The 13,991-nt window shown below is 38.4% G+C and overlaps 1 protein-coding gene across 1 annotated transcript in view; it reads left to right on the top strand.

Annotated features, from left to right (window-relative positions):
• The window catches only part of LOC146157475 (uncharacterized), a 150,587-nt gene that overhangs the window by 129,408 nt on the left and 7,188 nt on the right, over positions 1-13,991 (top strand). Inside the window, exons 137-153 of the mRNA XM_083388224.1 lie at positions 1,975-2,056; positions 2,410-2,530; positions 2,999-3,256; positions 4,271-4,466; positions 4,942-5,045; positions 5,483-5,728; positions 6,260-6,407; positions 7,233-7,417; positions 7,919-8,035; positions 8,328-8,450; positions 9,276-9,401; positions 9,842-9,941; positions 10,549-10,964; positions 11,400-11,586; positions 12,239-12,342; positions 12,765-13,013; positions 13,712-13,828. Of these exons, the coding sequence (XP_083244350.1) occupies positions 1,975-2,056; positions 2,410-2,530; positions 2,999-3,256; positions 4,271-4,466; positions 4,942-5,045; positions 5,483-5,728; positions 6,260-6,407; positions 7,233-7,417; positions 7,919-8,035; positions 8,328-8,450; positions 9,276-9,401; positions 9,842-9,941; positions 10,549-10,964; positions 11,400-11,586; positions 12,239-12,342; positions 12,765-13,013; positions 13,712-13,828 (2,879 nt within the window). The remainder of the gene's footprint in view (positions 1-1,974; positions 2,057-2,409; positions 2,531-2,998; positions 3,257-4,270; positions 4,467-4,941; positions 5,046-5,482; positions 5,729-6,259; positions 6,408-7,232; positions 7,418-7,918; positions 8,036-8,327; positions 8,451-9,275; positions 9,402-9,841; positions 9,942-10,548; positions 10,965-11,399; positions 11,587-12,238; positions 12,343-12,764; positions 13,014-13,711; positions 13,829-13,991) is intronic.

Below are 13,991 nucleotides of genomic sequence, written 5' to 3'. Positions count from 1 at the left end.
ATTGGCAAACATAAAGAAAGCGCTGTAAAACACAGTGTATTTTTGCAAACATAAAGAAAACGCATTTAAAATGCTATTTAACCCAGACTCGACAATTGTCTCTCCCCCCTTCCCCCTTTACGACTAACAAGCCAATTTTGTCGTGGTGCTTCAAAACTCTACTGTACAAAGATATTGTCAAAACATATCTCGTGTTATTTTCCTAACCACACTTTACGAAAAAGACCATTCGGGAATTCTCCCTATGCGCTTAAATCGATATTTTTTCCAATGTTTCCAATTTCACGCACAGGTGCACTTGCAACGCCGGTTTTGCTGGCAACGGAACGGCCTGTGCTAATATCGACGAGTGCACGACAGGAGCCAACAACTGTAGTTCAAATGCGACCTGCGACGATCTGGTGCCCGGGTTTTCGTGCACTTGCAAAAATGGCTTTAGGTAATGCGTGACGTTTTACCGCTTTGGCCTATCCTTAAACCTATACGTCCTGCCGTTATGTTACGGTAAACGTTGCAAAAAAAGACTAAGATGAGATCATGGTCTTCATTCTAATATTGAGACAATAGTAATGTATTGGTTTCTGGAACATTACTTCATTTCGACGTTTTGTCCTTAATTAGCATAATGACACCCCCTTGGTTTTATTTCCTTTACGGTGGTTTCACAAATGTAGTACTAATAAACTCAGGGTTTTTGGTAAAAATTCTTGATTTTAAAAAAGTAAAGCTTTTGTAGAATAATCTGTTGTTCTAAATATTGAATGAAAAGGAACTTGTAAGGTATAACTAGTTCTATACATCAATCGTAGTTCAACGGTAAAATATTAATCATCGAAAAAGCAAAGCGTTCGTAAAACGAAAACCCTAAGCACATGTTGATTTAAGCATAATCTTCTGCTGTGTTTATTCATTATGTGCATTGTGACGTAGCGGGAGCGGTGTGACGTGTGATGACGTCAACGAGTGCTTGGTGAACACGACCTGCCATGCGAAGGCCAACTGTACCAACAACATCGGTAGCTTCACTTGCAGCTGCATCACTGGTGAGAGGGAACAAAGTGACTTTGTATCTAAAAAAATATTGAAACTAAAATTCTCCCTTTGGAGCATAATGGCTTGAGGTTTTAGTTGAAAATGTAATTTTTTTGAAATCTTGTCACGACTCATCTTTCCACATTTGATCGAATATTGATCTTTATTTGGTTTATTACTTTTATGAAGGGTTTTGTTGACGTTTTTTTACTAATTGAAAAGTAATTTTCTATCTTTTGAGCATAATGGTTTAAAGCAGTGGTTCCCAAACTTTTTTGCTCGCGGCACACGTTTAACAGGATAACAATAGAGTAATTTTACAATCGCCCTTAACATGCGACAAACTATATTTAAATGTCTCAATATGATTAATTTGTAATAGGTAGTGCGTATTTAAGTCTAAAATGCTTGCTTGGTATACCTATTGGTAATACAAATAACTTATTTTCCAAAATTACAGAAAGCTTCGCAGCGAACAGTTTGGGAAACATTGGTTTTAAGTTTTAATATAGAACATTTATCAAAGCCCACAAAAAAAATGACAGCTTAGTTTGAACCTTTTGAAACTTTTATTAATTCATTTTCGAGATGATCTTGAATAGACTGGGCTAGTCCGACAAAATAACAACCATGTTACTTAAATCATCAATTTAATTATTTACATATGTAGCTATTCTACATGGCCTTTCAATAATTAATTAAAAATTATACAAATTAGGTTAATCTATAACTTTAATGGCACGCAACAAAGGGGCTTTATAGATCTTTTCAAAGCAAAAAACTCGCTTTTGTACGTTTTATCGACGTACAGTTAATGAAAACACTTTTTCAGAAAGATCCAAATAAAAACATTGTGGAAAATAAAGGTCGTATTTCCTTTGCAGGTTACACAGGAACCGGATTATCTTGCACGGACATCGACGAATGCTTAACTTCAAGCATTTGTTCACCAAATGCAAACTGCACCAACACGGAAGGATCGTTCACCTGTAACTGCAAGACAGGATACGCAGGAACAGGCATCGTAAGTAGAGCTTACTGGTAAATAAATGCGTTTTGTCGTGACTTGAAGTATTATATTTTTTTTACGTTGAAACCTAAAATATTAACAAATAAAACTCATAGTTAAAACATTAAAAAAAAACAAAAAAAAAACAGATTCTATTTGAATAAGGAACTAAGATGCCACTTGGCGAAATATATTTTTCTTCTAAACAAAACGTCTGATCCTGTTTTTACTGTTTTTAACTACGAGTTTTAGTTGTTAATATACGCGTCAGCGGAGCAGTGATCGACTGGCTAATACCTGCCGCCGGTGATATCGGATTCTATAAAGATACGCCTTAATGTTAAAACCTAAAATATTAATTCGTTTAGACATGTTCGGATATTGACGAGTGCAACAACACCAATGCATGTGGAATCAACGAAGCCTGCACCAATATTCCAGGATCCTTCTTGTGCGCATGCAAACCAGGATACCCACCCGCCACAAATGGTTAGCCTTTGGGTTTATTGCTCTGTTGTTCGACAGACTTTTATTGCCGTAAAACTGTAATGCTGGCTACAGTATTGCTTGGCGTGTACTTACAAAATGTAAACTCCAGTTTTAGCGATATATTTAAATTTGTTTCCCCTCATAAAACTAATTTTAGGTAATTTAAACTCAAGTAAATGTAAGAGAAGAAGAAATTACACCAAACAAACTCACAATAGAATTTTTTTGTCTTCGAACTTTCAGTCGTTTTTAATGTTTTTAATCTTTTTAAGGGAATCTCATCCCAAAGGCGAAATGCATACCCTGTCGTGTAACACATTAACTCTATAAAGGCGTCCGCGTTATACGCGATTAGACGGGGAGTTTTCTAGAGAACAGCATCACTTAGTGACGTCATCCCTAAAAAGTGTATGCCCCCCTTTAAAAAATGAGCACCGCCGAGTTAACTTTCGTCTCATCCTTACCTAGGAACGTGCGTCAACATCAACGAATGCGCGGCGACGACTTCGCCCTGTCACAGCAACGCAACTTGCATGGACACAACAGGTAGCTTCACTTGCACTTGTAACCCTGGATTCGCTGGCAACGGACTGAACTGTAGCGACGTGAACGAGTGCACAGACGGGACGAGCTCGTGTCAGGCCAACGCGCTCTGCAGCAACACAGTGGGAAGCTACGTCTGCACTTGCAAGACATTGTACAGCGGAGACGGGCTGAACTGCACCTGTGAGTGTAACTGGGTGTTTTGAAGCTCTGTCGTCTTGAAACATATAGATTTATGCTCGGGAATTTCGCTTTATTTTAGGAGATTTTTTGAGCGCTTTTAGGTGTTATTGGTATCTTAAGTCGAATAAATCGACTCAATTTTAGTTTGCTAAAGGCAGTGGTGAAAATAAGCTATGGAACGATCCGGAACAGCGTCCGGTAAATGAATATGCGCAGGTATACGCTGTACCGGTAAAAACACTTGGAATGCCCGATACTTGTCATTTTCTATATTCTGAAATAAAAGTATCGGGTGGTCTTAGAAAAATTTATAAAAACATGTATCAAACATAAATCTTTTTTTTTAATTTCGCCTTATCAATAGGATGTTTTTGTAAATAGTCTTTAAGATCGTCTGATACAAAACTCTTTCTTTTACATTTTCTTGTCTGCGGGAGATTCCTTACTTCCGAAAGTATTTAGCTTAAAAGTTTCGGGTTTCGATACGATACCAAATGACGTCATGCTCAAGCAACAAAGTAAATGACATGAAAAACTTTCAGGGATTTTTCTACCTGGTTATTAGACCAATACTTGCTTTTAATGTTAATAAGTTTATTTGACTCCAATTGTTAACCTACAATTTTTTATTAAATTCACATGTCAAGGTAGAATGGCTGCGTTAGATCGCAAATGAAGTCTAAAATTCCTCTATAAAATTGGTGACGGATTAAAACCGATACCAGCCTAGTATCGGACGGGTACCGATACTACCTCATGTTATCGGGTATCGGCTCCGATCCGATATTATCAGACATCTTTATACTTGTAATCGTGAGTTATATAATGTTATACGTTCACGTTTTTTTTTTGATCGGACATCCCTAAGCCAGACTTGGACAACTAGATAATTCTAGTTTTCCAATTCAATGCATTAAAGCAAAATGCTTCTAATTCTTATCTAATTTGTTGCTTGTGTGCTCTGATTCTAGTTCTTTAACACCTTCCTTTTCACACGATTCATATTCTCTACAGTTATTGGCGGCGAGTTCCAGTTCGAACAGAACATGACAAACAGCTACACAGCGTCTCTCGCCGTGAACACCAACCCCGACTACATCTCCCTCAGGAATAGTGTCACGACTCAGCTGGCCATCACCTTCGCCAACTTCAACAACTTGGAGCTCCGTAACGTGAAGTTCTTCAACAGAAACGGGCTCGTGGTCGCAAGGTACGCTTTCGTTCGTTGTGTTTTAACTGAATTTTCAGTCGTGGAAAAGTCACTGAACGGCCATTGTGCATATCTTTGGCCGACTCTACCAGTGTTTCTCAACTTTGAGGTTATGGAATAGTATAGATTTGTAGATCAATTTCTACTGATATTAATTCGTATTTACATATTAATATAATAGGTACCAAGGTTAAATAGTGTGTAGAAATTCATAATGCCCTCAACCCCTACCATAAACCAGACTTAATAAATCCAAACATTGTGAACTACTTCAGTCGACGACACAATCAACTTTAATACTCATGGAAAATCTTAAACGCACTAGCTATCCTTGTACTTCTTTTTAGGGACCGCTTCGATAATAAAATCATTAAGGTTATCACGTTCTATTTATCCTTTCGGTTTGTGTGGGATCCCTTTCATGTCAAGTTTAAGCTCTCTTTATCGCAACTTAAGCTGTTTCCTCTCTTTTCAGATACACGATTGGAGTCCTTGCGCCTGGCAACGCTACCACCATCTTGAACACATACAACGCCACTCTCGAAAACAGCAACATCTTCACAAGCCCGCCGACCGCAGGTATTAATATTAGGCGCTTAATCATGTATTAACTATAACGTAGTAAGGAGATGTTATAAATTACAAACCGTGAGTTGTTACCTATGTTATGCTATTCACTATGCGATCTGTTTAACTATGGTTGTTCAGGGACCCTTTACTTAGATCTCATTAAAATGGATTGTATTTAGTAAACAAACGCTTTATTGCTTCAATTTAAAACTCCCGATATAATTTGTTTCACCTATAACTTCGAGCTTGCAAAATTCATTTTTTACATCTCTATTTGTGGCCAACTTAAGCTTTAAGACGCCCCTTATATGTCGGACTTGGGACTCGGGTAATTTTACGTAGCCTTATTCGAGCCCAAGTCCGACTCCGACTCCACAGCCCTTCTATCAGCATATAACTTAGATTTGATCATTTCGGTCGATGTTTCACGTTTATCCTTTTCACAGACATCGATTCCTGCCTTGAAGTTCCTTGCAGCCCCAACGCAGCTTGTGTGGACGGAAGCACAACCGCTACACCGTTCACTTGCACTTGTAACAGCGGCTACAATGGTAACGGCACCAGCTGCATAGACGTGAACGAATGCTCTCCCACCAGCCCGTGCCACCAGAACGCCACCTGTACCAACAGCCCTGGTACTTTCGAGTGCACATGTAACAGTGGCTTCTACGGAAACGGCACCAGTTGCACATGTGAGTTGTACCACCTTTTTATTTAGGTGCATTGGACGTCAAATTTCGTGTTGAAACGCAGAATTTGTATGAAAATGTAATCTTTGTAATGGCCGTATTTCTCTAATTCCAAATATGGTAATCAGGGTGCACTATATAAAGACAACTATTATTGAATTCTTGACAAGTTTCGCACATCTGTGCATTATCAGGTCAAAGTATATGGTTTTCTACTTTGACCTGATGAAGCACGGTTGTGCGAAAGCTTGGCGAGAATTCAATACAGTTTGTCTTTAAATAGGAAAAGTAGTTGAGGTAATAAGCCTTACCAAACCATAATTCACACACTCAGGTAGCTAGGTGGGTGAGATCGTTAACATTTTAGTGAATATTTATTCATTTTAAACAGCACAAAATAATTACGTAAATCTGTGTGGCAATTTGTTTTTCTACATTAAAATCCAAGGTGCAATCATTATGGTGCGCAACTGTGTTTATTTTTCATTTAATTACTAGACTAGATTGACCAATTTACGAATGTACTGTTTGTAGCTTGCGGATTGACCGAGCCTTGTCATGGAAACGCGAGCTGCGTACTGAACGGAACGACGCCCCAGTGCCAGTGCAATGCAGGATTCGCCGGAAACGGAACTTACTGCGTGGACGTCAACGAATGTGACACAAGTTCTTCTTGCGACAGGTAAGTGCATCTAGACTTCCAAAGTTTTGCTGAACTTGCGTTGTTGGGTGTGTGGCGCAACTGTCGACTTTCTTAATCCTTATATTTGTTTGTTTAAATTAATGCTGCCTATTAGCAAGAGTTTTGCTTTGGATGTACGCGCTAGAGTCGGTATGGTTCGAGGTAAAGAGATCAAAATGCTTTTTACTTTTATTTATTTATTTTGTTTAAATTGTCAGTCCAGAAGTCCGCCTTCCATTTGTAAGTTTTAAAATTCTTGCAAACATCTAACATTGATTGGTAACGCTCAATAATTCAGTTTTAACCGAAACGTGATGGAAACTTGATTAAACAATACGTATTGTATACTATTAGGATGTCAGGCTTTAAAAAGGCTTGAAAATTTAACTCGAGTTCTCACAAAATTAATTTGTTTCTTATTGTGTTACCTAGTGGACGCCTTTGTATTATTAAATTCTAAACTTAGTTTTTTGAAAGATTAACCCTACAATGAATACCTTAACATGAATATCAGTTTGCATCTAAACAACTTCGTGTACACAAGTTTCGACATAATGATTGTGATTAATTTTTTAGTGATATTTAGGACGCCCCGTCTAGGCTACAACTAACATTGATTGGCTACGCTCAATAATTCAATTTGAACCAAAACTTGAAAATTGTGAACTGCAAATTGATGGTCAAGCTAGAATAAATGTCATCGATTATTCACAAAAATTCTTATGCGCTGCTTAGCAAGTGTTTAGCTATTAAATTAACATCGCCCAATTGTCCTTAAGCGCATCCTTAAAATAAAACAAAACATAACCTAACCGTGTTTTACAGCAACGCTGACTGCGTCAACACTGAGGGTAGCTTCACGTGCACTTGCAAGACCGGCTACCTGGGTGACGGGGCTACGTGTAATGACGACAACGAATGCTCGGCCGCCACTTACCCTTGTGACATGCTGGCCACGTGCACCAACACTAATGGATCTTTCGTGTGCACTTGCGACTCTGGCTACAGCGGTAAGTACAATTGTTGGATGGACCGCGTTTTTTTTTGCTTTTGATTGGAATACTATTGTCGTCAACTTATACCTTACATCCTTTCTACAGTCCACCTAGTTCAAATAGATGCAGGTTGATGTTTGTAGTTGCAGGTTGATTTTTGTACTGATTTATAACTTACGTTTATGTTCGGTATGGTAAAAGCGTATTTAGCTGCTTATGATTACTTTTCCGGTTCCAAGGTTTTGCGATACCTGTCACATTTAAAAAAATAATCTTTATAGCAACGTTGTTTTTTCCCTTGAAAAGTTTGTGATAGGTGATTTAACAATATTGTTTATGTATTTTTACAGGCTCTTAGTACTGATATTTTTTTAACCGGAAGCTAAAAACAATACATACCTGTATCGTCAAATCAAAGCAGTAAAATTGCAAGACTGAAAAGTAGTTCGTTGACAGTTTTACATTACCGCATAAGATAACGCTTCAGCCATTACTAAATCATATTACGGTATTTAGGCAACGGAAAAACATGCACAGACATCAATGAGTGTTTGTCAAATCCATGTGATAGCAATGCAACTTGTACCAACACCACCGGTTCATTCTCGTGCGCGTGCAACGCAGGATACACAGGTAAGAAAGAAACTAATTGTTTTTTGCATAAGCTAATTACCTGCTTATAAATATTGAGCGCCGTCAAAGTTTATTGGCAAACACATTTTAAACTGCTGAATTGAATTTCACACAAGTATTCATGTCATCGAAATTCGGTGAACTGTGTGATCAAGTATTTATGTTAACAAATCAGTAAATTGCATAAAGTTTAAAAACAACTTAGAGGCACAGACGCAAGATGCATTATTGAAGAAAGAAGATAATAGGCGTGGCGTAAATTAATTATTACTTAAACATATATCCTATTCAGGGGACGGATTCAGCTGCAACGACATTAACGAATGTACAACTGGCCAGGATAATTGTCATTCTGACGCTTTATGCGCCAACACTATTGGAAGTTTCACCTGCACTTGTAAACCTGGTTACTCAGGTAAGACAAACCCTAGACCCACCTCTCTTATACACAACACCCTGGTATCTTCACGGAAACTCACCAAAGGCCGTACTCACCAACAGGGTTGTCCGACACTGGAGATTTTATTCCAACACCGATAGCCGATATTGTAGACAAAAAGTGCCGCGAACCTAACTAATACCAAATGACGTTAATTACCATGCAAACAGCAAAACAGATGAAGTTGAGATGTTCAAAAGTAATGTTTCGAGCTTATTATCATTTTTTCCAGCTTATTATTATTTTCCAGTTTATTACGAAATAAAAATTCCGCGTTTAATCGCAAATCCTAGCTGAAATTCCTTCAACAACTTGGTATCCATCCTCAAATTAGTACCAATACTACCACTTAGCAGCGGGTATTACAGGCTTCGACCCGATATTTTTGGACATCCCTTCTTACTAACCATTTTGTCAAGCTAGATAGGGTTGCTGAAAAGGGCGACTTAAATTAAGTTGGTAAAGTTCGGCTTGACATGAAGCGTGTATACTTAGTATTGTATCCCAAGGGAAATTATTCGATAGCAAATTAACATAAGCATATTTTTTATGACAGATTCATATCATTTCCTACTTGTGCTGTGTATAAAAATGTATAATGAATTTCTAAGCCAAAAAAATTGAGTAGAACAACATCATCTTGATTTTCTATACGAACTTGTATCACATTAACTGAAGATAATACAAGATTGTCTTAATCAAGATGATGTTGATCTACTCGACCTTTTTGACTTTGCAATTCATAATCAAGCTACATTACAGATCCGAGCATAGTGTACCTAAATAAACATGTAATTATAGGCAACGGAGTTACATGTCAGGACATTAACGAGTGCTTGGCTGGGGGGAGCAACAACTGCCACCAACATGCGACGTGCGTTAACAACCCGGGATCGTTCACTTGCACCTGTAACGCAGGATACACCGGTAAGTGGAATGAAATTGGACATGATTAACTCTTTGTAAGATGGCCTACTGCTTGAGATAACGTATTAAAATAGCTTGATAATAATTTTGCCAAGCCAAAAATTATCATTGCCGATCTACTCGACCTTTTTGGTTTTGCAAATCATTATCAAGTTATATTACCGTTCAGTGCATAGTGTACCCAATAATTAAAATGGTTTTTGTCAAGACTGTACGTTTAGTAAATATATTAACACCGGTATTTCCTGTAGCAGCTGATTAGGCGCAAAAAATGACGACTGTATTACATGTTACTTAAACAAGCTTCTCACTACTATGTTGGCTTTCATATTAACCAGTTCCAAGATTGATTTGACTGGGTTTAAATGATATCAAACCATCGTTTCCATAAAAATATAAAAAGTTGACTTCGCATTGATAAGTCTATTAATTTTTTCAAGGCAACGGAACCAGCTGCGTGGACGTGAACGAGTGTTTGGACGCCACAGCGAACAACTGTCACCATAATGCAACATGTCAGAACACCCAAGGAAGCTATACGTAAGTTCCAAACTAGCACCGGTCGTTAAGCTTTCAATTCAATTCCAATCTCAAACTGAAGGGTGTTCGATACTTTGTATTTCATTCCCATATCGACCCCTAATATCTTGGGCAAAATAAACCGTCCAAGCCAAATTAGCTGATGTTTCTTTTAAAGCTTTTCGTGTCGGGCGCATGACAAAGTACGTCATAAATATCGCTATCAATATATTTTGAGCATAATCGTTTGAAGTTGTAGTAAGACGTAATAAGAATATCAAAGCTCATACAGAAGTAGGTATCATTTTGAAAACATAAACTATGTTGAAAATGAATAAAGAGTTATTTGAAACGTTCAAAATGATACCTACCTATGCATGGGCGTAGGCTATCAGTGTCGCTATGGTTAAAATATTGCAATTCCTATCTCGAATTGGTACGCTGCACAAAAGAAGACTTTACTCATCGATAAACAAACTGATTCACCGTTTAATTATGGCATTATCGGCGTCGTAATTGATAGTAAAAGGAGCTTCAGAGGGGCTAGATCACAATTATTGAACAAAAATGTGTGTGTATCTTTCATTTAGTATTCTAAAAAGGTAATAATTTACGCTTTGTATTCTAGATGCGCCTGCAAAGCTGGCTTCACCGGCAACGGAACGAGCTGCACGAACGTGAACGAATGCGCAGCCACAACGTCGCCCTGCCACACCGACGCAATCTGTACGGACACAATCGGAAGTTACACTTGCGCGTGCAAAGCAGGCTTCTCAGGCGACGGTAGCAATTGCGAAGACATTAACGAATGTGCAGCGGGCACCGACAGCTGTGCTCCCAACGCTAATTGCACCAACACCCGCGGAAGTTACACTTGCGCCTGCAATAGCGGATTTAACGGGACCGGATTTACTTGTGAAGACGTTAACGAGTGTGCGGCCAGCGTGAGCCCGTGTATCAACACCGCTACTTGCTCCAACACTGTAGGAAGCTTCAAATGCGTTTGTAATGCAGGCTACAGCGGCGACGGGAACGTGTGCAATCGTGAGTTGCTGTTAATATCACATTTACATAAAAATTGTTGCTAAACACAGATGCTATATGTACGTACACATATGTGTGTGTGTGTGTGTGTGTGTGTGTGAGTGTGCGTGTGTGTGTGTGTGAGTGTGCGTGTGTGCGCGTGCTCGTGCGTGTGCGTGCGTTGCATATATACTAACCTATTTAATTTTTACCCTTCAAAAACAAACAACGTTCGCAACGTTAAAGAGCGCAATTAACTCAATTGTTAAGTGTATATCGTAATTTGTTCTTTAATTTATTTTATTTTATTTTATTTATAATGCCTTTTTTATAGTTATACCAAGGTTTTTATGAAACTTATAAAGAAAGCTAAATCACCGTTTGTTAAATTAGTATTGAAGCCTATTGAATCCACGCGAACATACATTTCGACTTAGTCAATCCACTTTTTTGCAGTAATTGTGAAGACTCAATTCACGTTGGTCACCACATACGTCTTCACGGCGTCGCTCCAGGATATAACATCAGTAACCTACATCAATCTGAGGACGACAATCGAGACCAACATCCGGCTGAAGTTCTCCGCCATCTTCATCGTCCAGATTGTGAGCGTCACTTTCTATCCCGGCAGCGTCCTGGCCAAGTACGTACACGAAAATCAGATATATAGGTTTCAACGTTTTATTCAGTCCTAAGACTGCCGCCTGATTGTGATTAAATCATTAAAAAAAGACATCTGTTCACGCCTTCTGAACTTTATGCGTTGTAGGCACTTTCGGTAAATTTTTAAATAAGTACTCGGAAGCTTAAGCGGTGGGAAATAAAATAGAAATAGGACAATCACTGCTTTGCAAATGGCGTCATTTGTGTAATTCTGAATAGTGGTCAGGTGGCACTAAATAACGACAAATTGCATTGTAATGTTGACAAGCCTTCGCACAACCGTGCTTCGTCTGGTCAAAGTAAGAATCTTAGAAAAAAATATATACTTTCATTCTGACTTTGAGCCATAAAAGTAGTAGTACATAATTATTTTGGCGCCTCGACACGTCGCACTATTTTGCAATATACATTTACCTCGCACCATAAGATTGTTTGAAAATCTTTCGCTGCAAGACCAAAAACTGTCATCGCTGGTCGGTTGCGATTCCTCGTTCTGCTTGCCGAAATAAATCGATAGAAAACAAAGCAAAAATAAATAGGTTTTTGTATAAATAGGTTTTGTTGAAGATAATCTTAATCAATAAACATATCCCGTTTTGAGCAAACCATTACAAGTCAAACATATTTTGCAGTGTTCAATTCACAACCAACTCCACTGGAACCGTCCAGGATGTGATCGCAACCTACAACCCGTCGGCTGGTGATCAGAACCTGTTTGCTACACAACCTGTCACTGGTAAGCTTAACACTTTCGAAACATTTGTTCTGTGAGGTCATTCTTTGTAGGGTGCATTGATGTATTGGGTAACTGTTTTCCTTTTCGCAAGAGGTCATCATATTTTGAACGTATTTTTGGGTTTGTCAATAATTCATTTAACATAAAGTTTCAAATACTTTATAAGGATTTTTTGTGTGTGGGCCTAGACGGTAATGCGCTTAAAAGCAGTTCTGTATTTAATTAGATTGTTACCAACTTGTATGTCGGCAAATAAATATTTTCTGGCCTTTTGTGAAAAACAAGGTTTCATCTATTCTTGTAAAATAAGCTTTCAACCATTTTTTGTAAAACCAAGCTTTTACCTATTTTTTTTAATTGAGAGGAAACTGAATAATCTACCATTCCCTTTTTTCGCGCTAACATTTCCCGATCGTTTCCAGGCGTGTGCGCCGAAGAACCGCCACCATGCGGCAACTTTGCGGCGTGCACCGCGTCGGCAGATGGCAACTCGTCGATCTGCAACTGCAGCTCGGGTTATTCCGGTTCACCGCCTGACATCACTTGTCAGGACGTGGACGAGTGTACCACCATCACTGACATCTGCTCTAATTCCCCTTGCGTGAACACCAACGGCAGTTTCACTTGCAACTGTTCCAGCGGATACCAACAGGATAGATTCATGTGCCGAGGTAACGTTCACATTTAATGCGCGGTATTGTAAACAAGTCATTTTGAAAAGACTCGAATCCCGGTCAAGTCACGAAAAATACCTTTAAGTCTTTTGAAAAATAACTACAAGTTATTTGAAAAGTAACTTGTCCTGGTCAAGTCGTAACAAGTCCAAGGCAGGTCTTTTGCGAGAATAACAAGTTACATCTCAGTCAAAGTTATCAGTTGCCCACGTCAAGTCCAAGTCAAGTAATTATAAAAGCAAGCCAACCTCAAGTTATGTTATTGACATAAAAATAAAACGTTAAACTAGAAAAATGGACTCTCTTTCGATTTCGAGCAATAACTTACCTAAAAATAATAAAAACGCCACACACAGCAAGCAAATTGTTTTACGTGCAAAGCTAGCCAAGACTACTTGAGTTTTAGGAATCGGCTTGCGTATATAAGTTTGGGCAATATTCAGTTACCGTACCAAAGCCCATATAGAAGCTGGTAACATTTTGAACGTTTCGAATACTAAAAGGCTTATTCAAAACGTTTAAAATATTTCCCCCTTTTTCACGGGCTTTTATATTCCTACCACGTCTAAATAAAACCTCCAACCACTCTACTTTAACGTCTATTCATAAACATCATTCTTTGTCGATAACATAAGATAGCGTTACCTACTTAACACTGTTCACATATTTGAAGATTATATTATTTTTCTATTTAGACATTAACGAGTGTTTATCCAACGTTTGCGGCTCTGGCGGAAACTGTACCAACGACCAGGGATCATACACTTGCCTCTGCAAGTCTGGATACCTCTTGGAAGCTGGAACTTGCAGAGGTTTGTTTGGTAGACCCATTTTACCGTTCACTTTTTGGGACATAAATAAGAATGAAATGCCGCTATTTAATTGACCGGTTTACGCTTTACTGAGAAGTATAGTGAGCCTTTTATTATCGAAAGAACTAAATTTGTATAGAAAATTTGCAAATCCGTCCGTAGA

This window comes from Ascidiella aspersa, chromosome 4 (genome assembly GCF_963924565.1).
Source record: "Ascidiella aspersa chromosome 4, kaAscAspe10.2, whole genome shotgun sequence".
Lineage (NCBI taxonomy): Eukaryota > Metazoa > Chordata > Ascidiacea > Phlebobranchia > Ascidiidae > Ascidiella > Ascidiella aspersa.
The sequence above is the reverse complement of the archived record's forward strand: the minus strand, read 5'-3'. Positions and strand labels throughout refer to the sequence as shown.